This window comes from Uncinocarpus reesii, genomic scaffold (assembly GCF_000003515.1).
Source record: "Uncinocarpus reesii 1704 scaffold_1 genomic scaffold, whole genome shotgun sequence".
NCBI classification, from domain to species: domain Eukaryota; kingdom Fungi; phylum Ascomycota; class Eurotiomycetes; order Onygenales; family Onygenaceae; genus Uncinocarpus; species Uncinocarpus reesii.
The window spans coordinates 107099-133582 of record NW_003052500.1 but is presented as its reverse complement, the minus strand read 5'-3'; the positions used below and the strand labels follow the sequence as shown (position 1 = coordinate 133582).

Genomic DNA, 26484 nt, shown 5'->3' with positions numbered 1-26484 from the left:
GCTGAGCGGCTGAATGATGATAAATCTCGATCCTCGATTTCGGCAATATCGCATCGGGATTAATAAGCGAGGGGCAATATCAGACAGACTAGTTTGTTAGTCAACAGTGAAGCTGGGGGCTTTTATGCTTTTACCCGCGATCGTTCGACGGAAACGCGCGGAGGGAAACAAAGCCAGCACAAAATAGCCCTTGTCCTGGCTGGGTCATACAACCCCGCGAGTTTTTTGTGCGGATGGTGGTGAGTGAAGCACTCGTGCTGGCTGGTTGAAGCCGGCATCGTGAAACTCCCGCCCCTCCCAGCTCTCATCAGCGTGCTTCGATCATCAACGATGCACCCGAACAGGAGCTGCAAGGTTATCCTCCGACTGCATGCTGGCCCAATCATCAGATCGGGCTCGGTCGTTCGCTTCTCCTCGTCGCTGACAAATTTCCGTGTGGTGGTTGCAGGGCTGCCGGGTCCGTGAGCAGGCACCAGCTCGTATCCCCTGAAGAAACGAATCCCTCCGGCAATCTGCCCTTTGATAGGCGTTTGTGAGAAGAGGGAAAGCCAGGCAATGACGTCCATAATCGGGATGATCCTTGACAAGATCTCGAAGAACCCGTCCCGTCTGATTGATATGAAGCCATCCTGCTTGGGTTGTCGTGCTTTTTTATCTTCAAAAAAGCGGAAAAAAAAAAAAAAAAAAACCAAAATTATGTTTGTAGATATCCTTTATTCGTGTAGCAACGGCACTATTTAGCGCGCCTGAAGATCATACAGGGTTCAAGCGCTCGACTGCTTCGAGAGATCCAGGTATTACATGAAGATTATGTGCATAGATTTCAGATACTCCCACTAACTACATATATGTACCCCGACCAGAACTCCAGCCAAACGTGCTACGATTCCACATGTGAACAAAAGGAGATATCTTCTAAACTATACAACAAGTACTCGCACGCCCTTGCTCCCCTTCTTGGGGAACGGGAGGAAGAGATCGTGCGCGAGGGTCACGTCCTCGACCGTGGTCTCGTACAGCTCAAATTTCAATTGACGGAAAAGCTTGGGGATGGCAAGCAATAACTCGGCTCTTGCCAGGCTGTTTGATGTCCAGTTAGCACTGCAGCGCTGGCCTGAGACGAAAGTAGAAGACACATACTTTATTCCAACGCACTGTCGAGAACCTTTGCTGAACGCGACGAGATACTTTTCTAGGTATCTTCGCTGTGCGGGATCAAGCCATCTCTCGGGTATAAAACTGTGCGAATCGGGGAATATATCTTCGTTGTGATGCATCATCACGCTGGTCATGCCCACGGGGGTCTGGTTCACCGGGTAAGCAGAGTGAATACGGTTTAACCTGGGCGAAACTTACACCAGCCGGAATGGACCATTCTTTATACTGAAGATTACGATCAGGGGCAACTCTCTGGAGCCGAGAGCTGACGCCATATGACAGTCTATCTTCTGATTAGCCGATACTACGCGAACCGGGGTAGGAAGCAGGCATACCGCAGGCCTTCCAGCATGACAGACGTCTGCCCGTGCACAGTTAGAATCGTTCACTCCGAACAGCTTAGTTTGACTCACCAAGTACGGCATCTTCTCAAAGTCCACAAAGGAGGCAGTCTGGTCCGGATCCAGTCTGTTCAGCTCCTCGAGCAGCTTGTCCAGTTTGTCTTGGTTCGCAACCAGGTAGTATGTCAGCCAGCTGAGGGTCTTGGCAACCGTCTCAGAGCCGGCACCGATCACACCCTGGATCTCTTGCGACAACCGCTCCGGGCCCTTCTCCTCTGGTGGGAGATTACTTTCAAGTATGTCGTGGAAAAAGGTTGGGTGGTCATACGATTTTCGTTTTTCTGCATAATCAGGTGCAGCGTGCTCTGCGATGACTGAGTCGATGAGAACTTTGCACCGGCGCTGGAAGATGAACATTAGATTCATGCCCGGGTCCATCTTCCCAACGAAGTTTTCTGGTAGCGCTTTCATAATATGCAGTAGTAGGGGATATTGCTTGAAGAAGACGGTGGCTTTGGCAATGCCGCTCAAGGTATCGCACCAATGGGGGACGAAATCAGGCTCATCCAAATAGTTAAAACCGCTTCCCATGGTATAACCCGAGATCACTTCCGTTGAGAAGCAGGTATAGACATGCTGCACCACAAGGGGCGTTCCCGTGCCTTTGAATTCCCTGAAGCGGGCGCAGAGCTTATCCACTAGGGCTTGGATGGTCGGTTCCAGCTTGCGGATGCGCCCCATGGAGAAGTATGGGTTCATGTTTGAACGGCGCAGACGATGGTGGGCATGCTCTACGGTAGAGATCGCCGCCATTGGTGTGCCAAACTGTCTTGTGTAGTATTCATACTTGTCGCGAGGGCTGTCTCGTGAGAACAGGACATCATAGTACTCTGGATCGTCGATGTGAAGCTCATGAGGGCTGATGCGCACAATGGGCCCTACATCGATCAGCTTTGTAATACAGGTTGATTTACAGAAGCCGGGAACGGACCATATTTCTGATGCATCTTCATGATCTCAAATGTATATCTGCCATGGCAGAGGGCATCATAGTAAAACTCGTACCAGAGCGTAGCAGCTGCCAGTTTCGGTCCCGGGAACTTGGATAATGGGGAAAACCATAACCGATAGACAACGAGGCTGATGACATACAGGAGCCATGCCACTGCGGCTGCAAGCACCGGCTGCCCGGAGACAAATTGACGTAGATCCATCCTGCAAGAACCCCCCCTGTAAAATCGAACAAGTCCGACTCAAAAATTGGGCAAAACGGGAGCGATTCGAATCGGCTGGGTTTCCTCAGCCTTTTCTAAGGCGGCGCTCGGAAACCATCACAAAGGATGCAACCCAGAGCTTGTTAACCTTCACGGGAATGAAGTCTTAGCTTGTGGAGAGACAAACACAGCCGATAGTATATGGGCGAATGAATGGCAGTGTCTACGGCAGCAGAGTTCGCAGGCCCCGCCCGCTAAGCTCGCCTCGACGGCGGAAGTTGCACCATCACAGAAGCCCAGGATGGAACTGGTGCCTGAAGGCTGAAGGGTGTGCCTCCCAAGCTCCATGGGCGAATGTCAAGAAAGGCAAGGATATTTCCACAGGTTTTCACCGTCTTGTACTCCGTATTTTTTGGGTGATAGCCAGTAAGTCCCCAAGGAGAGGGCCGAATGTCATGGGGATTGTCGGTCTCCAAGTCCACATGGAAGCCGGCTACTTCCACACGAACAGCCCGTCCGACTGGTGACCAAGAAAGAAAAGCCCGGCCACGATAGTGCGAGAGAGATGACTTCTCCCATGCTTCTTGGCCATCAATCTCGCCAGAGCCGGATGGGCAGAGCCTTTTTTAGATTTGGCAATTTTCCACATCCTTGTCAGTAGTTGGAGCATAAAGTGGCCCGCCTCTGGCATGAGCTGAGGCCACGACGCTGATCCCGCCAGCCCGTGGAGAAGGGATTTCGCGAGCCGTGTGCAGAACTGGGTTGAGCAGACCTGATCTTCGTCGTCAGCGTTGAGAGCAACGATTCGCCTGGAGATGCATGACTCAGGAGGGCGGCACAGCGCCGGTGAACTCTCAGATGTTGACTTGCCTCTCGCCAGGCGCAATGTCAGTGTCAGCTCGCTAGTTAGCCGGCCCTCCCTCAGGCCAGAATTCGCCTGATTGACGGTGCAAGGTGGTCAACTCGGTTTTGGCAGCAGGAGTGAAGTGGATCTAATAACATCGCTAAGTTAGTTCGGAGAAGGTTCACGGCTGCAAACACTGCAAAATAGGGACAGCCAGCCAATCGGAAAGAATGCTGACTAATGAATATGCCCAGCCAATCAGGAGCACGCAAAGCCGATGTCTAGCTACCACGTGACAGCATCCGTGGCTGGCCTGTCTCGCGCGCCGTAGCTGGCTGAGGGGATGGCCGATTGGCAATTGGCAATATTATTGCTGCTTGTCTTGCGCTCTCGCGTTGCCTGTCCTCCCAGCGCGGAATCTCCAGGTAAAATGCAGACAAGTATTAGGGCGGCATCATGAAAGAATCCTTGCAGGGTTGCCACAGTCTCAAAACAATGCCCGGACCGAGAGTGGGTTTTGTCTAGCGGCCGTTCATCCCCGAAGACACCACCCCCCGGGACGCACATCCGCACAAGTCATGTTGCTTCGCGAAAGACCTGAAAGGAGCAAAAAGCGCTGGGCACTAGCAGAGGGGTCCCACTGTGTCTCTTGGACGAGGGCGACCTGGAGCCAGAAAGAGTGCATGATTTAACCTGCCTTGGCTGGCACCCGCCATTGGGCGCTGTGTAGTACATGGAACAGGTGACTTGAGCGCCGTTTCGCCCCAATTCCCTGGCCCAGTCCTCTGTATCACTCATTCTCCCTTGGATGCTCAATGAAACATCTCGCTGCGGCGGGACAAGAGGACGCCTGACAGCCATGCTCATTCTTTAAAGTGCGCATTCTCCATCGCAAGTAATATATTTTGGCGACTTCACACTCGCGAGCCACGTCGGGTGCCGTCCTGGAACCCCGAGCAAACAGACATGGCAGAACAATCATCGACTGCGCGGAGTGATCCTCACCCCTCATATCAACCCCATATCGTCCCAGAGGTCGGTCGAAGGCGTCTTGTCGGGCCTTGTCTTGGCTGCTAATCCGGACATTAGGATGATCATGAGCTTTACGATGACGACTCTGACGGGGCCTCGTAGGTCCCGCTGATAAACTTTTTGGAGAATGTCGGAGAACTAACATCCAGAATGCCAGCATCGAAAGCAGCACGGCGTCCCTGAGTTCAAGTATTATGAATTATCGGTATGGCCACTACCTTGACTCGAAATGCGCCCCCGCATCTAACTTGCAAGCAGATATGAAGTCAGTTTGTGTGCCATTGACGGCGGCTCTATAAGATGCTAAATCGCTTATCACTCCAGAATGGAAGACGATATCATGCCTACAGAGAAGGCGAATATCTCATCGTGGGTTTCTTGTTCATGACGAAGGTCGGTATGCGACCTGCTAACTTTCCATAGCCCAATGATGAACGAGAGCAAGATCGGCTGGACCTGGTACGCTTCATTGTGGCTTCCCGCGGTGATTCAAGCTGTTTCTTACTGTTGCCAGCATCATCACATCTGGAGTATGATCACCGGAGGCGACCTGTATCGCGCGCCGCTTCCGCCTGGTGTCTCGAAGATCTTGGATCTTGGAACCGGCACCGGCAGCTGGGCGATTGACGTCGCTGAGTATGGTGTTCCCTAATGCTTTCACTGATCATACGAAACTAATACTCGTTGACAGCAAACATCCGCAGGCCGTTGTGACAGGTTGGTTGCATTGGCATCTACTCGATGGCTCGAGCAGTCTAACGCTGTGTTCTAGGAACCGATCTCAGTCCCATTCAGCCGTCATGGTAGGGCCCTGCCAGCCGACGAAATGCACTTCATGGACAAAAGAAGACACCGTCTAACCACGCCTATAGGCTTCCGCCCAACTGCAAATTTGAAATTGACGACTTTGAATCGCCTTGGAACTTCACCCAACCATTCGACTTTGTCCACGTTCGAAATATCGAAGGCAGTGTAAAGGACTATCCCCGGCTGTTTAAACAGGCGTTGGCCAATCTAGAGCCCGGGGGCTGGTTTGAAGTCGCGGACTCGACCGTCGGCCTGTTTGGCGACGACGACACGATCGAGAAAGCAACGAGCCTGAGCGAGTGGCGGGATCGCCTGATCGAGGCCAGCGGCAAGTTTGGGAAACCGATGGGCGTGTCGCACAATTACAAGCAGTGGATGATCGATGCCGGGTTTGAAAACGTGACCGAGGAGCTCTACAAGGTTTGTCCATGCTCCATTCCCTCTCGCGGAAGACGGGGAGCTCATGCTTGATCACTAGGTCCCATTCTCGCCGTGGGCGAAAGACCGGAAATTAAAGGAACTGGGCCGTTATCAACAGGCAATGATGCTGGAGGCCCTGGAGGCCTATTCATTGGCACTCTTTACGAGAGTCCTAGGCTGGAACGTGGCTCGCATCCAGCTGCTCTTGGTTGGAGTGAGGAAGGAGCTGATGGACCGCAGCCTGCACATCTACTCGCGCTACTACATTGTATATGGGCAGAAACCCAAGGCATCCTGATTCGCGAGAGCTGCCAAAGGAGTATATGACAGGGAAATCTTTTTGTTCCTTAACTCGTATCTTTTTTTTTTTTCAAGTTAGGATTCAGCGTTGTTTTGATCTACCGTCCGGCTAGGAATAATACCCAAGATCTAGGGGGCGGGTTTTGGTTACGATGATGGAAAAATGACGAGTACGTTCTTCGCTTCATCTTGACTGCGTGGTGTTCCCGTTCTCGTTCCCTGGAGACAAAGGGCCAAAGACTGGCAGTGGCGGCCACCGTAAGGTTTGCATGCACGTTTGTTCGCGGCGACCCAGAACACCAGCAGCCGGCAGCGCCAAGCGCACCCCCAGCATTTACCAGTTTGGGACTAGCCTGGTGTGGCGCCTTAGTCATCATGCAGGCAGCCGAAGCAAACACTGCAAAATGTGAGCCACCAATGCCCTTGCGGCTGTTGATGGCTGTGAGCGCGAGATCTTCAAGCGCCATCTCCGCGAAGTTTTCCGTCGTTTGCTTGCTGGTTTGCCGTCTAATTGAAGATTGGATCTGCACCGCGTATGCCACGGAGTCTGGGGATTCGACGAAAATATGATGTCTTGGCAACACACGCAGGCTCTCTCACAGAATCATGCTCCGCTGATCGCTAAGCGGCACGGCCCGATTGCCCCACTGGTTGGGTAAGCCTTGATTCCTGTTGAAGAAGCTTTCGACATGGTGTCGGCCAGTTTGTGAACACATCGGAATCCTTCCAGTTTAGCGGCTCAATCAGTGCTTGCAGAGCACATGCATGTTTCCAAAGGCCGCGCGGAAAGTGAGCTCTCGCTGGCCTGGTGTTGAATTCTGTCCAAGTCCTGATGCTCGACATAGAAAGAGATGGGATTGAGAACTCTTCTCGAGAAGCATCTGGCGCTCGTGGATTGGGATTCGATGCAATTGATAAATAATAAAGCCTCTGCGGATGGCCGTGGGAGTTTATCGGCATCAGTGATCAGTCCAAGGGAGCAGCCAGCTTGGAAAGCGTCAAACGAGATTGGATCGTTTACTATTTCGTCGTAAGGGATTCACTCTCTGAATGCCATTCGTTTGGTTGACTGTTAAGGCCTTTTGGAGATATTCCGGATGCTGGCACTCTCGATAGAGTAATCAAGGCAATCATGGCTGCCACTGTACAAGTTGATTGGCTTTATTACATCGATCATCTCTCAAGTTGGTCAACCCAGCGTTCAAATACGGAAGGAGATTTGATATTGGTGTAACTCCAACTTCGCTTTAAACCGTCTGTTTTCCGCTTTGGATTCCCACGACTTCATGTTCCTGCACCGGAAGTCAATTGAGACCTCTGTTATGAAGAAGAAGACCCGAAGCCGACGCCATGTGCAACGACATGAATCAGGTTCCTGGCACATGACTATCCGCGGACTCGTCGACTCGCGTCTAGAGAATTGGTCATGCTGAGAGACAGGAGCATGGGTCGATGCGTGGTCTATGCGCGATCAAACCATTAATCGCCTGGAAATCTGCTCGTTCACAGAGATTACCAACACATCATACATGAGCCAGCAATTGATAATAGTCGGCTGTGTTTGCCCAACAGCCAGGTCTGATATCTTAGCCTTTGGTATCGGCGTACGGATGCAGTTGTTAGGAATAACAACAACTCCAGGAGCTACTCAGTAGCTCAGTGATTGATAAGAAATTCCCTCAAATTGAGGGGAGAAGCTAGCTCACGTTTTGACAGCGCAGATTAATGAGGACCATCAGAGCCCTTCCGCGTAGGTTGGATTCAACAATGTCCAGGCAACCAGTCCATGCCTGAACTTGAACCAGCCTGCATTATGAATACAAAATCCCCACTCAGAAGTCAACCTGGAAATCAGCCTTCCACAAGAATAGCATGGGTAGGCTCTTCAAAGCCTAAAAGTATCGAGTACTATTACCAACAATATATCAAAGGAGAACCGTCTTGGCTTCTCCCCAGTTCAGATTATTGCATCATTGCGGGTTGATGTTCCGACATGAGAGGTAGAGGGCAATTCATAGGTGATCTGGCCATTTTCGATTGGAGCATCGTTTTCGTTCGAAAAGGTCAATAGCATGGGGCATACTGTAAGACGACTTTCAGTTGTGCCACCAATCTTTTTCATTGTCAGTCTCCGCTGCTGCATTGCTAACCCGCGTTTTGTGCTGGGTAACTAACTAACCAGTGTCCTCGTTTCCATATTGAAGCCAGATCCAAACCTCATAATCAAGCTCAATGTACGGAGTACCGTCGCCTAAATTTATTAGCTCTACATTAAACTATATAGCCGCGCTGGAGAATGGCTGCCCCTACAGAACAAACACTTCATGACGCGATCACGGATGGATTGGAAGAGAAACGGCAGCGACTCAAGGCAATACAGCTGGAAGCCGAAGAGATACGGGCCTTCATGGAGACCCTCAAAGCCCAAAAGAAGCAGCTCGAGCAGCTCGCTACCAACGCTAAAAAGTCTCAAAATGCCCGCCACAAACAAAATAAGCGGATTTACCGTCGAAGAGCAAATAGCAAGGGAAAACGATCGGCTCAAACAGCTGATGGTTGATTCACGTATTCTTTAAGAGACGATTGACTTGCTTAGTCGTTGATAAAGCCAATATCACAGTCGTTTGGCCGATACCAAGAGAATAAAATCATGGTCTCAGCTCCCGGTTGACTAGGTACAGAAAGGAAACGGAGATTGCCCCGAATCCGATCAACAGCCACCCTTGAGACAAATGTTTCCTGTCCGCCTTTGGACCGTCTCACTAAGTGCGGGTTATTGAGGGCCATGGCCAGTAATAAAGAAGAGCGAACCGGTGGATTCTTGAGCCTTGGGCTGGGGGATATTTTTAATATTGTTGCGCTTTTTGGCAAATTCTTTCAATGCCCTGCCGAGTTGAGAAAGTTCGGCTGCTGTTTCTGATGGCGCAATCGGTCTTTTTTCTATACCCAACTCTTCCCGCTCCTTTTCGTATTGGTTAAAATCCCAGATTTTGTTTTCAACAGCGCGCAATTCAGGTGCTCGGATCTTTAACTCAAAGAAGCTCTGTACACGCTCTTTACTATTTCGGCCATAGTATACATGGTCCAGAACATCCCAGTAAACATTTCCACAACAATGAGGCATTGAAAGTCCAAGGGGTATTAGAAAATCTGCAATTTCAGATAGAGGCCTCCAAAGCTTTGTCAGAGGGAGATCTCTTGTTGGTAACTTTTCAGGGTTGTGAAAGGTAGTTTCTTGATGCTCGACTTGGAGGGTGAAGTTGAAAACAGCTGCAAGGTAACCAAGAGAAGATATATCCTTTGATATCCCAAGTATCTCTTCATTGGTAAGCCAAGATGGGGGCACAAACATTTGAGCTGGAATAGTATAACTCCATTCCCAGATTGAAATTCTCATCAAAAACGATATTAGGAGGGCGCGGGTCACGATGCATCCAGATAAATGGGCCATGATTGTACTCAGGCTTAACCCGTTCCATCAAGATCCCTTGAGATGTGAAGATGCTGTAGAGATACCAGCGGGCATCATCTTCATCAACTATACAATCCCGACCACCGTAGAAGTCATTGGATATTAACTTGGTGATCATGTACAGATAGTCAATTGTTGAGTTGAATGTGCGGTTAGGGGGTAGAAAGCGACAGATGTCATGTCCAGCGACCTCTTGCGCATTGATATCAACGGTCAGCGGACGGTTATTGGTAAATGTCCACCCACCATTCTCATCAAGGGTAAGAGCGCCGATTCGGTCAAATTGCTGCCGGTAAAGTTGGATGTACACATCACCCATCTGAGCATAGAGGTGCTTCCGTTTGTCTCTGTCCATCTCTCGTAGGTTCATAGAATACAAAGTGTTCCCTTCTATGAACTCCATCAGGATGAAAGGGAGACCAAGGGTCTTATCGCCGTCGATTGAGTAGCCGTAGAGACGGCGGATGGGAATAGTAGTTTTCTCTGTGATATACCTACTCAAACTGTCGGGTGCGGCAGATCACCATTGCTGAACACCTGAAAATAGTTCCTGGGCAGCTTGATCAACCTTGTGTTTGGTGATGAGATCCATGGTTGCGATGAAGGTTGGTGAAAGGAAGTGAGATCCTTTGTTGCTCTTGAGGATAGGGAGACTAGCTAAGCTCATTCAACTGAAGGTCCTTGGCCAAGACTTGGCATGGTCTATCGTTCTTCCGGATTTTGTGCTTCGGGCAATTGACCCGGGCGCTGGAGGTCGCTGGACGTTAGAATTAACCGACGGCCATGGCTACGAGCGCTGAAAATATAAAACGAAGACGGTTACAGAAGATTGAAGGACGGGGGAACGGGCAGAGATGAAACCCAAAAGTCAACTCCCAAGCCGAATTTGGCAAAACACAAGCATGAATCCGGGCGAAACCAAACAGGATATAAGCGGGAGAATGTTTGACGATCTTAACTGGGGATTGATGGCCATAGCATGCTAGCTTTTTTACATTTGTGGTGCCATCAGAAGATAAAAGGGCTGATCGGCGCCTTGGGTATGGGAGCCCTCTCTTTGAAAGCTTCAATTCATGAGCATAATCGGGCAGAGCATGCGCCGCGGCCGTATCGAAGCTTTGTAGACACAATAAATACACAGGAAAGCATCTATAGGCACCACGAGGTTGTGTTATTTCTAAATCATCATTCTCGATCAGTTGCTTCTCGCTCCTCCTTTGGCTGCCCGGAGTTCGTCCATCTTCGCGACCCGCTTCTTAAATTCCTCGTATTGGCATTTCTCGTATGAATGTCTCTCGTCCTATGGGAATAGCATCAGTACAACAGTGCAATGTCGAATTGCTCGTGCATATTTGGTTGCCCGACGGCGTTTCGTTATCTGTGGTATGTCGTACCTCGCATTTCCATGGCAAGTAGTATTCCTGCGTCCGACACCGGTTTAGCGGTATAAGCAGATGTGCGCAGCTGTCTCTGTAGGCAATGGGGAGGCGGGCGTTCGACATTTCTTCGCGAGTAGCAGCAGTCGGCTCTGAAGTCGGTGTTAGCAGCCAAGTACCATGACAAAAAGCATGAACCGAAGGGACTCACGGCTACCACCACCAACAATTAGTTCCTTGAGCGTCATTTTGTCTTATGCCAAACTAACCAGGTTGAATTGACCAGCCTTGATGGTGCCCCAGTTGACCCTGGTGTTTGATGAGGTGAACTCCAGGACTCTCGGAGATCGGACCGTGGTTTATCCGGTCATCATGGTTTTAACGCGCGCTTGTTGTTGCATCGCGTCTCCAGTTGGTGGGAAGTTCAGGTTTCTTTTTCCGTGTGGGTGCGGAACTACATAGCTGTGAGTTGGAACTCAGTACTGTTGCTGCCTAGCCCTTTGGTGCTTTGTTGAAGTGCTGGGATACCGAAATAACTAATCACTCACACTATTACTGGAGAACCTTGAACTTTAACAATCTGTGTTGAATTGGCAACCTGGAGACCAACCCGCAGGGGGCACATCACACAGTTTGTCGTGGGCATCGCCGCCATGGCGACCGCTGGGCCTGGGATTGAGGACCAAATTTACGCTGCTACTTACAGCAATGTGCGTATATTTGCACACCTCCTATCACCCCTATCTTTTTCTGTTCTATTACTCACGCAGACAATGATCAGGTCCCGGTCTACGAGTTTAAAGTCGGGTTGGACAGTGTGATGAGGCGGCGCCACGACGATTGGATCAATGCTACTCACATTCTTAAAGTCGCCGGACTTGATAAGCCATCGCGAACCCGTATCTTAGAACGAGAAGTCCAAAAAGGCACGCACGAGAAAATACAAGGAGGGTATGGAAAATATCAAGGTACCAGACACTACACTGCAGGTTCGCCGTAGTGGAAGTTAACCTCAAGCTGATTCGTGTCGTAGGAACCTGGGTACCTCTTCCCGACGGACGTCACCTCGCTGAAAGAAATAATGTGTTGGACGTGCTATGCCCGATTTTCGATTTCGTCCCTGGCGACACGACCCCGCCCCCGGCTCCCAAACACACCACTGCAGCGTCCTCGAGACCCAAAGTTCAAAAGCTGGCTGCTCCGGGTAAGCGAGGCGGCAGGGCGGCTTCCTTCTTGCATCCACGCACTGCCAAGGCGGCGAGCTTTGTCCATAGCCAAGATGCACCGTCTCAAGTTCCGCAGTCATTTAACGACGATGAATCTCTGGCCCAGGCTAGTGTCGAGTCGTCTTCAGCTCTGGCAGAGGAAGATATTGCCCAGCTGTCTCAGCGGTCGACCCATCAACGAAAACGCAAAAGGGGCGGGGATGCAAATGGATTGACGGCAGCGGAACAGCAACACATCGTATACGGCGATGAACTTCTAGACTACTTTATGACTGTCGGAGATGTGCCTGCGGGGATAAGGGTACAACCGCCGGTCCCTCCTACGCCTTTTCAACCCGATCGACCTATCGACGACCAGGGGAATACTGCATTGCACTGGGCATGCGCTATGGGAGCGTTGGATGTAGTCAATGACCTTATTGCTCGAGGAGCCAATATCTGCGGTCTTACATCACATGATGAAACTCCTCTTGTGCGAGCTGTGTTGTTTACGAACAATTATGAGAAGCGGACGATGCCAGAGCTCACAGAAATTCTCAAGGACACGATCAATTTTCGAGATTGGTTTGGCGCCACTGTTTTCAATCATCTTGCCGTTGCGACAAAAAGTAAAGGGAAATGGAGGAGTTCTCGGTATTACTGTCAAGTTTTGATCGCTAAGCTCTCTGAGATGTATCCGCACCATGAAGTAGGGCTGCTACTGGCCTCGCAAGATTCAAACGGCGACACAGCTGCCCTTACCGCGGCCAAAAATGGGTGTTATCGGCTCGCTGAAATCTTGCTGACCAAATGCCCGGAGGCTGGTAATCTTCCGAACAAACATGGCGAAACTGCAAATGAGGTGATGATGATGATCCAGCAGCAACAGGTCCAGAGAGACTACCCGCATCGCCCATCTTCTGCAACGCAATGCAGCACCCACGAGGGCGAAGACTTGGTGGAGTCCCACAATACTGTGACCCAGTCCCAACAAACTAGCCCAAATGAAGCGACGACGGTGCTGCTCAAGAAGATCGGCATAATTATGGATGACTTTAGCGGGAAGCTGGCGCGCGCCTATGGCGAAGTGAGGTCGCGACCTCAGAATTTTGATGGAAAGAGTCACCCAAGAGAGATATACGAGCAAGTGGAAGCAGAACGTGAAAGTATCCGCAAGGAAAAAGAGGAGACACTGTCAAAGGAAGCCGAATGTGATCGTTTTGAGGCGTTGGTGTCGTCCCATAATGGAGCAAAACAAAGGTACGAGTCGTTCCTTGAGCGTACTCAGAAACTCGTCCTCAACAAACGTCTTGCGGCCCACGATAGCGAGGCTGCTCCAGGAAAGGAGAACCAGCCAGCGACCACCGACGATGGTCCCGAGGAGCTCCTCCAGAAATTGCAAATCCTCCGTAAACTCTCACGGACAGAAACCGTTCGTCGAAGCGGGGTCAAGGACATTGTCTCGCACCGTGCAGATGCCGGCCCCGACGCTAGATTGAATGTTCACCGGAAACTTGTTGCGCTGGCCACCGGACTCTCCGAGAAGGACCTCGACCCTATGGCGAAAGACCTTGCAAGCAATCTTGAATTCGCGCGAGCACATCAGAGCCGACCAAACCCGGCGCCGTCAAACGCCGGGACTCAGCCAAAACGAAACCCATCGCAAGAACCTGCCGTTGGGGCAAACGCTGGCGTTTGACGAATTTAACATTTCTGTCTTCCTCATCTGCTTTTTATCCGTGCTTGTCCTGTCTTGTTACCAGCTTGTACCTACGTGTGACTCTTCTGTGTTTTGCTTCTCCTTTTTATTGTGCCATGATGACTTCAGATTCATGAGCCTTATGATACCTGTTTGAGTCAATGTGGCATGGAGTTTTATCGGGATCAGTCAAGTGAAGGAACTTGCATGTTTCATGGCCTGTGTTTTATGTTTGTTTGTGATTTGGCGTTCCAAGGGAGTGGATCAGGGGGTCGAGCTTTTGTTTCAGTGTTTATTTTTGCATGTCCGTGGCCGATAGCACAGGGTAGCTGCTTATGTATGAGACCAATGTCAGATTCATCTTGTCGGAGAACAACTTGGAAACAGGAAATCTAGATTGTGGCCCCTTATATCTTGGGATGAAACATCAACTGCCAGTTTTCACTGATCAAGTCATACACAAAAATGTAAAACCATTGCTTGCAGCCGATCGGTTGCTGTTGGGGGCTCATGGAACGAGGCCCAAGGGGTTGCTATTCTTAGCGCGTCGATCTGGATCGCGATATTCTGCTGAGTCATCGGCCTTGGAGTCGTCCATTCTTCGGATTGCGATTGGTCCAGCGAAGACATGCGGTGATGTTTCAGCCTAGCCCAAAGGAGGATAGCTCCGATAGCGGCTGGCCAGCTGTGGGGTCGATTCAGGCCGCCAGACCAATCACGCCGCAGAACGCCGTCTTTGCTGGATAGAGCGGTCGTTTTTGCCGCCCGCTCATTGGCCAGCGCGCGCTCGCACCGTCGGAGTTCCAGTCCCCATAAGGTTTTCCTGGCCCCCTTAGCCCTGGACCCTAACCTGACCTCACTCCATCTCCTTGTTCTTCCCCCTCTCCCCTTCTCTTTCTTCATCTCCTCCTTCTCTCTCTCTCTCTCTCTTCTCCCATACATATTATCGTCAGATCCCATCTCCCTCTTCTCTCTCACCATCCTCCTTTCTGCCTTCCTTCTTCTCTTTTTCTTTTGCTTTTCCCTCTGCGTTCAATCACTCCCTAGTTTTCCAGTTCGTTGAGAAAAGACCTTCCACAAAATCAACAAGGCTCGTCGCTCTGTTACGCGCCCCGTTCGTTAACGTACCCTCGACCACCCTGGTATTATCGCCCAAGCGAGCATCGACTCCCCGTTGCCCGTTTTAACAATTTTCGAGTCCCCGCCATTTCCACAGGCTCACAGTCTGCCCGTTTTGGTGCCGAATCTCCGATACAACTCGATTGTCTACCTCCGTTCGCCGACTTTCTTCTCTTCCGGAAAACGCTTCTTTCGCTGTTCCATTCGATCGCGTCGTGGCAGCAATCTTTTTTTAAATCTCTTCGTTCAACATCGTACCTCGGCTGCTGTTCTCTCCCGTGAGATTGCGGTGCAATTTCCAACAAGACACAATTTGGCGTCTCGAAAGCCTCGACGTTTCCTCCAGGTCACCCGACTTCACCGCCACCCTTAGGTCTTGGATATACCACTTGTCTATTACCTAACTTCAGCCCGATCCTCGGTTGCTTGCTGGCTAGCTATTTCCGTTCCATTCGATTGTATATTTTTATTAATTTTGCCGATCCCGATATTCGATCCTTGGTAAGCCCCCAATAATATTGCTATATTAACTGAAAATGCGGGAGCCTTCCTGGTTGATTCATCGTTACGTTACTGATAGAAGCTCAATCAACAGCAAGCTGGTCAAGTTTTGCCCCCGACTTACGATTTTTCCCCTGGCGCCCGAGGCCTCACCCTTTGCACATTGTATTATACGCTTTACGGTACTTTTGCCCACTACGTTAATCGCTTAATTCGTTCTTCCATCTTCGAGATATCTCGTGCATATACAGCGCATTCTCCTACGGCATTGACGATCTAATCGTTTTATTTTAATATACCCACTTTCGACTTCACCGTTTGTCGTATCTCTGCATATCGGTTAATGAGTCGCAAGCATCCCACTACATATATTTGAAACAGTATCCCGAGTTTCCTGCCTCATTTTGAACGATTACGAGTATGGACACTGGTGGTCTAGCTCAAATGACTTTCAACGCATCCATTAACGGCGGATCCCTTGGTGTCCCTAATAACGGGTTCGCGTCTCGTGGAAAAGGTTCCCACATCAAACGTTTAAGTGTTCCGCACCCCTCTAACTTTGGATCTGGTGATGAATCTCAAGCTCTACCAACACCCCGCACCAGTCGCTCGCACCTTCTCGCTGGACTGAGGACTGCCCCGAAACAACCGCTAACTCCAACCACTGCACCTTTGCTGCACCAGCATCCACACTATTCGGGATTGGATGCTTCTGGATATGGTGTTTCTCAGCAATCCTACTTTGCAGGGGCGCCACACACGGCCACGGGGATCGCTTTCTCTGCTCGTACTAATAACGTGGGTGGTGGTATTAACAACCCGATGTATTCGCTCCCGGAACATGTTCTTGCTCCACCGGCACTCGATCAGATCCTAGAAAACGGAGAGCCGATGGATGAAAGCCTGTACAACGAGCTCGTTCAGACGAACTTGTTTTTGGCTGCCCAGCAACAACGTTTGCAGCAGCAACTCGCTACAGTTACTGCTGCAGCTCAGCAGTTCCAGGCACTTAACCTGGGTACTCCTCTAAACACCCAACATGTTCTCACTCCCGGGCTTGCCGGAATGAGCCTTTATCATCAACAAGCACAACATGGGATGCAGCCGGTTGTTAACCCAGTTCCAGGCAAGCGCGGCGTCTTCTCGGTGTTTAATCCAATGACCGGACAACACAGCTACCTAGTCGACAATACTGCCCTGGAAGAGCCTCAATCGGCTACGTATTATGAGCAGTTGCAGTCTCCCGGCCCGCCGAACGAGAATTTTGGTGGCAATTTTGCCGCCCGTCACGAACAGGGCTCTTCTCCGGTGCGCTCCCAACCCTCGAATAGTCCGACACGGATCTCGTCTCCGGCTCGCCAGGCCTCTCCGTTGCAACAACAAATCTCCAACAGGCGCCTTCACAGGAAGATGCCTTCTGTGTCCGTCAAAACGGCACTCGACGTTGGGAGGAATGGAACTCCAAAGTTGGCAAACTTCCCGCCTACCCCGGCTACAGGTACCTTCGGCCCTGGCCAAGGGCGCGCTGGAGAGCATCCGATTCGCCAACCTCGAGGCCCACCTTCCCTAGAGGAGCTTGTCTCAAAGCCCACTGCGAAACATGAAGGCAGCAAGAATTTCGTTACTCGCCAGCGTCGTAGCGCAGTTCACAACCTCGTTCGTGCCGGAATGGAACGTCGCAGCTGTCATAGCAGCACCGGTGGAAGCGTCACTCCATCTAGCGACACCGAGTTTAACTTCTCTCCTTACCCAGGTGACGATGGTAGCGTGAATCCTTCAACCCAATCGAGCGTCGAGAATTTGCGGGGAGCAATTGGTTCCGAAATGAAGGGGAGAGAAACTTCTCCTCGTAGCTCAGTTGGAAGAGTTTCGCCAGTCGGTGGGCATTTTGGCGGGAGTCGGACTAATTCTCCCACTGCTGCTGAAATTGTGGCGAACCACTCGGCCACGAACAACAATCAGCTCCCTGAGCGTCGCAAGATGCCAATGTTTGTCCTCTCGAGCGCAGAGAAGCGCAAGAGTCCGCTCATGTAAGTATTCGGATATACGGAGTACAAATGGGAAGAATGCGGACTATGAATAGGCGGCCCTGGAACTGTGTTTTCTCTCTTCATTTTCTTTTTTTGGCTGAAAATTTCTCTATTGCTTGTGATTTGAATTGTTTGAAGCCATTCCCTTGCTATATTGGGCTTACTTCCCTCTGAATGGAGAGGGCCAGACTGCAATGATCTACTTCCCTTCGTTGGGGCCATTCCCCCTGTCCCACTCTTATCTTAACTTGGTATATCTTATTCTCACAGGCTTGAGATCAAGTAACGGCCGTGATTGACTTTGTGATTGACTACTAGTTAAATGTTGTCTAACATGAAAATTTGGAAAATAAAGCGAAAACTCTTGCTTGTCTTGATGTTTGACGAGTTTGTTCAGGTTCATGTGCATTGTTTACAGTCAAAAGTGGTCCGTGCTGAGAGAGTTGCAGAGAGCAAGGGCAGAGGCCATTTACTGGACTGCTATTGTATGAATCACAATATGTGGGACTGTTGGATTGTCCCTTGCATTGTCGCGGCTTTGAGACATGTTTGCTTTCCGATATTCTATTCTTCTTGGCTCGCTGGCGACCCAGACCTGGATGCGAAGTATTGCATGCTATTTGTCCACTTATCTTTGCTGTTTCAAGTGGTTAGTGGAAATTACCATATCAACTTGGTGGATCTATGCAGGTGTTTGGCCAGCAGAACAAACAAAAGAAATTCAATGTGCTTTTCTTCCATAGTTTATTCTCTGGTTGTGAAGAGAAGGTGGAAGTTGACGACTTGAGAGTTGTGTCTAGATCAGCCTGTGCTCTGGCCTTAGTTCAAATGTGGCAAACCCTTCGACACTGACACATCTGAATTTTCACCCATTTGGCGAGATTTGCCCAACAGCCCTTGATTAATTAACTAGTCATTGGCTGCTTAGCTTTCCGGTGAGGTTGTACTGCGCAACGCCTGATATCATTTAGAAGCTTCTACTGTGATCTGACCACATTGCTACTGAAAATAGAACCAAAGTTTAGCCACGCGAGCGGGAAGCAGAGCTCTCGTGGATCCCTAGCGAGGTAAAGGTTCAAAAGATCCCGGCGCGGCCATTGATGGGACCCATGGGTCGCAAGTCGTTTTGTCGTCGACGGCCGGACGGTCAGCATGACCTTCGTTGAACCGGGCCTACGAGCTCTGGGCTGCTTGCTTTGCTTGCCTTGACTCCTGGAAATTCTTCCCAGGTGAAAACCTAGATTCAATTAGGTTTTGCCGAATGGATGATGCGCTCCCCTTTCCATGCTGTGGCGGGATGGTTGTGCTCTCGATAATGCGGTTATCGCTCAATGCTTACCTATCTCTATCTCGGATTGTTGCTCCAACCCACTCTACGGATCAGTGAAACAGGATTAAGGAGCTTTTCATTGCTCCTGGAAAAGAGCGCCACTGTCAGTCAAAGCTCTCTCTACCTTGCCTGAAGAATTCCCGATCTCACATTCGCCTCCCGGTTTAGTTGGCTGAAAGATGGGTCGTACTTGTTCTCCATTATTGTGTTCCTATTGCTCCCGGCTAGCTTGTTATTGGTCTTTGGTATTCCGTCTCCTATGAACGTATAAACTGGAGATTTTGCCCGTTTGACCGAGACCAAGCTAGCTGAGCATTCGCACGATAGACAGGCTATCTGCGTTTGCTTTGAAGCTGCTAGAACCTTGCTGCCCGTGCTTGAGACCTCTATCCTCGCCGGGAAATTACATCGAACGGGTGTTCATTCCGGGCACTCGTTAAAAATTGGGTTTTGACTGCTGGTATCAATCGTCCTGCACATAGTATTTGGGGGAAGATAAAAGCTTGGAAATACGGATCAAATATAGCTGTGCTGGCAGGTTCTGCTTACCTGCTTTCCTTTTTTTTGTACCTGCTGAAAGGGATACCCTCGACTCTAGTTCACGATCCCCTTTCATTCCATAGGAGTTCGTCTGATCCCACAGCAAGATGGCGGGGGATCACTATATCCCCATGGATGGTTTTCCATCGGCTCCTACTAGCGGCGAAAGTTCACGAGCTCCCAGCCCCCTTGGTATCGGTACTGCCCCATTGCATTCTGTTTTAAGACGTGATAGCTTTTCCAGAAATAGCGGACAGCGGAGCAAAGAATTACGATGGAGCAGCCCAGTAGGCGACGCACCGGACGATTCACAAAGGGTCTCATCGCAGATGGACTTTTCACAGCCACCACCTCGAATCCCCCCGGCTGCGCATCTATATTCCTGCTCGCCGTACCGAGGAGGAGTTTCCTCCGAGTACAGCCCACAGGTCGACGCTGAACAACATGTCAACGGAGAGCTATCAAATTCTGCCCGACGCAAGGGGAAAGCTGTGCATTCCGCGTATGAAAAAGCCCGGCGTCTAGCAGCCAGAGTACACAGACCGTCGTTTGCTCGGAGAACAAGTCTTCCCAACAAGCCTACGAACAATTCGTCCGAGGGGGATATGTCCACGCGCGACGTGAGCCGAATGGGCGAAGATCAGGATGAAGCAGTATATACAACAGAGTCATATCCCTTTGGCACCTCGGAAGCCCACAATATCGTCCGGCGAATGAGCCGGCCAGATTCTGAGACTTTGGCCCCCGGCCAACCCGCTAAGTTTCATCGTAATGAAGCTAGACGAAATGGAGAAAGAAACATGAACGATTGGGAGGAGCCACATGGCCAGTATCGCGGGAGCATATTATTCGAACTGCTGAAGCTGTACCATCATGGCGAGCATGGAGAAGGCGGTGGGGGAGGGGATGAGCGGCGGCATTCTTCAGCGTCAACCCTGCTGCCTGTGCACGAGCCGCCCTCGCGAGGGTTGTCTGGCCAGAGCACCCCCCGTCACAAGCTCAAGTGGTACGACAAGTCCCGGAACGTCTCCTCGAGCTCGGTGAACACGCTACTTCCCGAGACACGCTCCCCTTCGCTCGATGGACTCAAGCGGTCCAAGAGCAGCAATATGCTCAGCATGGCGGCGAAGAAACTGCTCCCTCGACCTCGGCTGGAGGATCAAATCCACATCACGGTTCATATTGCAGAGATCATCTCCCGCCAGCGGTATCTGATGAAGCTGTGCCGGGCGCTCATGCAGTACGGGGCGCCGACGCATCGGCTGGAGGAATACATGTCGACGACGGCGAAGGTGCTGCAGATCGATGCGCAGTTTCTGTATATGCCGGACTGCATGTTCTTCTCTTTTGGCGACGCGACGACGCACACGACGGAGTTGAAGCTGCTCAAATATCCGCAGGGGGTGGACCTGGGACGTCTGGCGGACGTGCACGAGATCTACAAGGAGGTGGTCCATGACATTATCGGAGTGGAGGAAGCGATGCAGCGACTGGACGAGACGATGCACCGAAAGGACAAGTACAACAAGTGGTGGCTGATTGGGCTGTACGGGTGTGCATCGGCGACGGTGGGACCGTATGCGTTTGGGGCGGGCGCGCAGGACATGCCGATGGCGTTTCTGCTCGGGTGCATCCTGGCAGGGCTCAAGTACCTGGTGGTGCCGCACTCGCCGCTGTACTCGAACGTGTTTGAGCTCACTGCGGCGCTGGTCACGTCGTTTTTGGCGCGGGCGCTGGGCAGCATCCGGGCGCCGGGGGGCGAGGCGGGGCGACTGTTCTGCTTCCCGGCGCTGGCACAGTCGGCGGTGGCGTTGATCCTGCGGGGGTACATGGTGCTCTGCAGCAGCCTGGAGCTGCAGTCGAAGCACATGCTGGCGGGGTCGGTGCGGCTGGTGTTTGCGATCATTTACTCGCTGGTGCTGGGGTTCGGGATGATGCTGGGCACAGCGTTTTATGGGGGGCTCGACCGGACAGCCAGCTCGGCGTACGCGTGCAGCGGGGAGGGGCGGTTCGGCCCGCTGGGGGAGGCGGCGCGCAAGTTCCCGTCGGTGGTGCTGTTCACGGTGTGCCTGGCGATGATCAACCAGGCCAAGTGGAAGCAGACGCCGGTGATGGTGGGCATCTCGCTCACGGGGTACGTGGTGACGTTCTTCTCGGGGAAGCGGTTCGCGCAGAACCCGCAGCTGGCGAGCGTGCTGGGGGCATTTGCGATCGGGGTGCTGGGCAACCTGTACAGCCGGCTGCGCCACGGACTGGCGGCAGCGGCAATCCTGCCAGCGATCTTCGTGCAGGTACCGTCTGGGCTGGCGTCCAGCGGCTCGCTCCTGGCGGGACTGGCGGTTGCCAACGCGGTCAACGAGAGCGCGCGCCAGGCGGGGGGAGCGGGCGACGGGCGCGGTGCTGGGGCCGGGGGTCAGCGCGGACGGGATCGTGGGGGACGTGTCGAAGGCGGTGGGCACGAGCCAGGTGTACGGGAGCATTGCTTTTGAGCTGGCGTCGGGGATGGTGCAGGTCAGCATTGCGATTGTGGTAGGGCTCTTTCTGGCGGCGCTGGTGGTGTATCCGGTGGGCAAGCGGCGGAGCGGACTGTTTAGTTTTTGATAATAGCTAGCTGATGGATGTAGTTAACTATAGATGATGTATAGATCTGGAATTATTGTCTTTGATGATGTATTGGAGACAGTGGATGGTTGCACAGCTCAGCCTCTGATGTTGATATTGTGCTATTAATAGCTGGCTGGCTAAGGCTAGTTGCGGGTTAGCGACCCAACACGACCTCAGCAGAAGGAGATAATTGAAGCGAGTTGAATTGAGTGTGATCAATTGTCTTTTGTGTGTGTCTCTCTCTCTCTCTCTATCTCCCTCTGTCTCTCTGTGTCTCTGTCTCTGTCTCTCTGTCTCTGTATCTGTTGTCTTCTCTTCTCCTGACCTGCTCGCCCCACATCTCAGCTTTTTGACATCACTCCATCTCAACATTCTCTCTCTCTCTCACATCCTCTCTCCCTTCTTCTCCCTCTTCTTCTCTCTCTCTCTCTCTCTCTCTCTTTATATCCTCTCTCTCATGACACCCTAATCACCATGGTCCGCATCCCCCTGCCGCACCGCATCGCCAGCAAGGGAACGCCCTCGCCCGACGACCTCGCCAGCCCGCCCGGCTTCGTCGACTGCAAGCCCCTGGTCCTCAAGACCACTGTCCTCCGTGTAGGTGCCTCCCCAATGCCTCTCCATCGGCCGTCCTGACTTTCTCCTCGCCACAGGGCAGAGACCTGGCCGCCAAAGACCGCAATGGCACCAGTGACCCCGTACGTCCACCCCCAGCTCCGTGAGCTCCCTGCAAGGCTCTGACCTCCCTGACTCTGCCAGTATCTTGTCGTCACCCTGGGCGACTCCCGCCAGTCCACTCCCACCATCCCGCGCTCCCTGAACCCCGAGTGGAACGTTTCCTTCGACCTGCCCGTCGTCGGCGTGCCCCTGCTCGAGTGCGTCTGCTGGGACAAGGACCGCTTCGGCAAGGACTACATGGGCGAGTTCGACATTCCCCTCGAGGAGATATTCTCCGACGGCCGCATCCAACAAGAAGTATCCAGCCCCCCCCATTCCGTACCCTCGACCACAGCTGACTTCTTTTTTCAAGCCGCAATGGTATGACCTCCACGCCAAGTTCAAAAAGGGCAAGGACAGCGACGTCTCCGGCCAGATCCAGCTCCAATTCTCCCTCTACGACTCCGCCCAACCCGTCCGCCGCGCCCGACGACATCTTTCTCCCGCTTCATCGCCCTTGTCTCCTCCCCCCGACGATGACTACGATGGCTCCTCCCCTGGGCCTCCACCGAAGACCGACGACAAGTCCGAAGAAAACTTCGACGAGACTACCCGACGACCTTCACCCGGCCAGGTGTCGCTGAGAAGCGGCGCCGCCGTCTGCGTCTTGCCCGCCTGCGGAGCAAGTCCATCGCCGCCCGCGCCTACGAGTTCTCCGGCGCCAAAGACGGCGTCTCCGGCATCGTCTTCCTCGAAGTGGGCAAGGTGCTGGACCTGCCCCCGGAAGCCAACAGTAAGCCGCCATCTCCTCTTTCTCCTTTTTCTTACTCACAACACCTCTCCCTTTTCCAGTGACCCGAACGTCATTCGACATGGACCCCTTCGTTGTCACCTCCCTTGGCCGCAAGACCCTCCGCACCCGCGTCATCCGCCACAACCTCAATCCCATCTTCGACGAGAAGATGGTCTTCCAGGTGATGAAGCATGAACAGTCCTACTCCTTTGCATTCACCGTCATGGACCGGGACAAACTCTCCGGCAACGACTTTGTCGCCTCCGCCAACTTTCCCCTGCAGACCCTCATCCAGGCTGGGCCCGTCGCTGACCCGGACACCGGCCTCTACCAGCTGCCGGGCCTCTCGCAGCCGGCCGCCGTGCCACCCCCCGCGTCCGGCAAATCGCGGTTTCGCCTGGCCATCTCGCGCTCCTCGTCCGCCTCGAGCCTCACGAAGCTGGCCCGACCCGGCCTGAAATCACGCACCTCGGCCGCTTCCCTCTCAAGTCAGTTCCAACCAGTGGAACAGACTCACGCCCCTGCCACTGCCCCCTTCTCCTCCTCCGAGTCCACGCCCCAGCTAAATGTCCCAGGAACTACCAGCGCGTACCCTTCCGACGGCTCCCTCACCCCGCCCGACGCCGCCGACCTCAAGCCCTACGTGATCCCCCTGGTGCTCCGCAACAAGGACCGATGGGAGGACCGTCATAACCCCGAGCTCCACGTGCGCGCCAAGTACATGCCCTATCCGGCCCTGCGCCAGCAGTTCTGGCGCGTCATGCTGAAGCAGTACGATGCCGACGACAGCGGCCGCGTGAGCAAGGTCGAGCTGACCGCCATGCTCGACACGCTCGGCTCGACCCTGAAAGAGTCCACCATCGACGGCTTTTTCCACAAGTTTGCCGAAGCCAACGAGCCTAGCGAGACGGTCGACCTGACCTTTGACCAGGCCGTCATCTGCCTCGAGGAAACGCTGCAGGCCCTGCAGAAGAAAACTGTCGGGTCGCAGCTGCAGCGACTGATGCCCGCCCGGTCCCAATCCACGGAGGCCTCCGAGACCGAGCAGCCGTCGGGCGACGAGGTGCCAGCGCGCCTGAGCCCGTCTGTCTCCGTGAGCGCGGACCCCCGGGGCATCGTCACGAAGACCATCTCCCGCGATGAATCGAGCTCCGGCGAAGAAGGCACCCTCCACCCCGACGACCTCGCCGACGAACGCGGCGAAGAGCACGTTATCGAGCTGCGCGAGTGTCCGCTCTGCCACCAGCCCCGGCTCGCTAAGCGGTCGGATGCCGACATCATCACGCACATCGCCACCTGCGCCAGCCAGGATTGGCGGCAGGTCGACAACCTCGTCATGGGTGGGTTTGTCACATCCAGCCAGGCCCAGCGGAAATGGTACAGCAAGGTCATCACCAAAATCTCCTATGGCGGCTATAAGCTGGGTGCCAACTCGGCCAATATCCTGGTCCAGGACCGCATTACAGGCCAGATCAACGAAGAACGGATGAGTGTGTACGTGAGGCTGGGTATCCGATTGCTCTACAAGGGGCTAAAGAGTCGAGAAATGGAAAAGAAGCGAAGTAAACACTTTCCCCCTTTTTTTATTTTTAAGTAATTTGGAAAACAATTGCTTACAGCCGACAGTTCGCAAGATGCTCAAATCCCTGAGTATCAAGCAAGGCAGGAAATACGATGATCCTGCGTCGGCGAGTCAGATCGAAGACTTTATCCAATTCCACCAGCTCGATATGTCCGAGGTGTTGCTCCCTCTCGAGGAATTCAAGACCTTTAACGAGTTCTTCTATCGTGCCTTGAAGCCGGGAGCGCGCCCTTGCTCTGCACCCGACAACCCGGACATTGTCGTTTCGCCCGCGGACTGTCGCAGCGTTTTGTTTGATCGGATCGACGAAGCGACGAAGATTTGGGTGAAGGGTAGAGAATTCTCCTTGGAGCGGCTTCTGGGCAAAGCCTATCCCGAAGACGTGCAGCGCTACAAAGGCGGCGCGATGGGTATTTTCCGGTTGGCGCCGCAGGACTACCATCGATTCCACATACCCGTCGACGGTGTCATGGGCCTTCCCAAGACGATCGAGGGTGAATACTACACGGTGAACCCGATGGCCATCCGGTCCGCACTTGACGTCTACGGCGAAAACGTCCGCATTCTGGTCCCCATCGACTCTGTCTCCCATGGGCGGGTCATGGTCATCTGTGTCGGAGCGATGATGGTTGGCAGCACCGTCATCACCCGGCAGGCTGGGGAGAAGGTCACTCGCGCCGAGGAGTTGGGCTACTTCAAGTTTGGCGGCAGCACGCTCCTGGTCCTGTTTGAACCGGGCCGAATCAACTTTGACAGTGACCTGCTGGACAACTCGAGAGGAGCTCTCGAGACACTGGTACGTCGCCACATTTCTTCTACTAGACTCCCTTGCTGACTATTTCCCAGATCCGAGTGGGCATGTCCATAGGCCACAGCCCCCACGTCCAGCAGTATACACCCGACATGCGTAAACCCGCCGCGCTCGTATCGACGGAGGAACGAGAAGAAGCGAACCGCAAAATCGGCGGGGACCCGACACCAGCGATAACACTGGAGGTTTCATCACATTAGAGGAGTTATCATAACATGGCTTCTTTTGTTTTCTGTTCTTGACTCTGAGAACAGAGATTCGCCCTTTGTATTTTCAAGCCAGCGGCGATTCTCTTGTTTCTTGATACCTCTCTGTCTTCAAATGAAGTGCATTGAATTACATATAGACTTGTGGGCTGGGCGGTTTTTCCCCCGTTCTGTTGCCGACTGTACATGCATTTTCCTCTCACCGGGTACCGACGATGACACCCGTGCTTGGGCAGGACTACTCTCATTTTATCTTTCCTGATATCTAGAAATATGCGCCGTGAAGACCGGGCTGCAGCTCATTATATTGTATAGCTAATATCGACTAATAGACTTTTGTGCTTTGTTTTCGCTTCGTCTGGTTTCTTCAAGGCCAGGCCAAGGACGTGGTTCCATGGATAACGCCCGACTATGGGTGGGTACCTCGGTTCTAGTTCACGATT

The 26484-nt window shown here is 52.6% G+C and overlaps 10 protein-coding genes across 10 annotated transcripts; 6 read left to right on the top strand and 4 right to left on the bottom strand.

The window, feature by feature from the left end:
* Positions 1-920: 920 nt before the first annotated feature.
* UREG_00188 (uncharacterized protein) lies at positions 921-2713 on the bottom strand (the record flags this gene model as incomplete). The annotated part of the gene is made up of 6 exons (XM_002540629.1): positions 921-1080; positions 1141-1304; positions 1357-1441; positions 1494-1519; positions 1572-2437; positions 2491-2713. The coding sequence occupies 6 exons, from the start codon at positions 2711-2713 to the stop codon at positions 921-923; spliced, it is 1524 nt and encodes a 507-aa protein (XP_002540675.1).
* Positions 2714-4523: 1810 nt separating this feature from the next.
* Positions 4524-6114, top strand: UREG_00187 (uncharacterized protein; the record flags this gene model as incomplete). Its single annotated transcript, XM_002540628.1, has 6 exons — positions 4524-4592; positions 4647-4687; positions 4747-4854; positions 5013-5225; positions 5462-5816; positions 5875-6114. The coding sequence occupies 6 exons, from the start codon at positions 4524-4526 to the stop codon at positions 6112-6114; spliced, it is 1026 nt and encodes a 341-aa protein (XP_002540674.1).
* Positions 6115-8188: 2074 nt separating this feature from the next.
* Positions 8189-8676, top strand: UREG_00186 (uncharacterized protein; the record flags this gene model as incomplete). Its single annotated transcript, XM_002540627.1, has 2 exons — positions 8189-8239; positions 8401-8676. The coding sequence occupies 2 exons, from the start codon at positions 8189-8191 to the stop codon at positions 8674-8676; spliced, it is 327 nt and encodes a 108-aa protein (XP_002540673.1).
* Positions 8677-9436: 760 nt separating this feature from the next.
* On the bottom strand, positions 9437-10180 carry UREG_00185 (uncharacterized protein; the record flags this gene model as incomplete). The annotated part of the gene is made up of 2 exons (XM_002540626.1): positions 9437-10091; positions 10113-10180. The coding sequence occupies 2 exons, from the start codon at positions 10178-10180 to the stop codon at positions 9437-9439; spliced, it is 723 nt and encodes a 240-aa protein (XP_002540672.1).
* A 603-nt stretch (positions 10181-10783) lies between these two features.
* Positions 10784-11212, bottom strand: UREG_00184 (uncharacterized protein; the record flags this gene model as incomplete). Its single annotated transcript, XM_002540625.1, has 3 exons — positions 10784-10888; positions 10983-11116; positions 11176-11212. 3 exons carry the CDS (start codon positions 11210-11212, stop codon positions 10784-10786), a joined length of 276 nt encoding a protein of 91 aa, XP_002540671.1.
* Positions 11213-11617: 405 nt separating this feature from the next.
* Positions 11618-13868, top strand: UREG_00183 (Mbp1 protein; the record flags this gene model as incomplete). The annotated part of the gene is made up of 3 exons (XM_002540624.1): positions 11618-11674; positions 11746-11953; positions 11998-13868. The coding sequence occupies 3 exons, from the start codon at positions 11618-11620 to the stop codon at positions 13866-13868; spliced, it is 2136 nt and encodes a 711-aa protein (XP_002540670.1).
* A 2040-nt stretch (positions 13869-15908) lies between these two features.
* UREG_00182 (uncharacterized protein) lies at positions 15909-17804 on the top strand (the record flags this gene model as incomplete). The annotated part of the gene is made up of 2 exons (XM_002540623.1): positions 15909-17518; positions 17789-17804. 2 exons carry the CDS (start codon positions 15909-15911, stop codon positions 17802-17804), a joined length of 1626 nt encoding a protein of 541 aa, XP_002540669.1.
* A 691-nt stretch (positions 17805-18495) lies between these two features.
* UREG_00181 (uncharacterized protein) lies at positions 18496-19049 on the bottom strand (the record flags this gene model as incomplete). The annotated part of the gene is made up of 3 exons (XM_002540622.1): positions 18496-18755; positions 18858-18891; positions 18999-19049. The coding sequence occupies 3 exons, from the start codon at positions 19047-19049 to the stop codon at positions 18496-18498; spliced, it is 345 nt and encodes a 114-aa protein (XP_002540668.1).
* Positions 19050-19495: 446 nt separating this feature from the next.
* UREG_00180 (uncharacterized protein) lies at positions 19496-21877 on the top strand (the record flags this gene model as incomplete). The annotated part of the gene is made up of 1 exon (XM_002540621.1): positions 19496-21877. One exon carries the CDS (start codon positions 19496-19498, stop codon positions 21875-21877), a length of 2382 nt encoding a protein of 793 aa, XP_002540667.1.
* Positions 21878-22466: 589 nt separating this feature from the next.
* On the top strand, positions 22467-26035 carry UREG_00179 (uncharacterized protein; the record flags this gene model as incomplete). The annotated part of the gene is made up of 8 exons (XM_002540620.1): positions 22467-22589; positions 22646-22690; positions 22752-22967; positions 23023-23234; positions 23333-23442; positions 23502-24940; positions 25062-25820; positions 25871-26035. 8 exons carry the CDS (start codon positions 22467-22469, stop codon positions 26033-26035), a joined length of 3069 nt encoding a protein of 1022 aa, XP_002540666.1.
* Between the last annotated feature and the right edge of the window lie 449 nt (positions 26036-26484).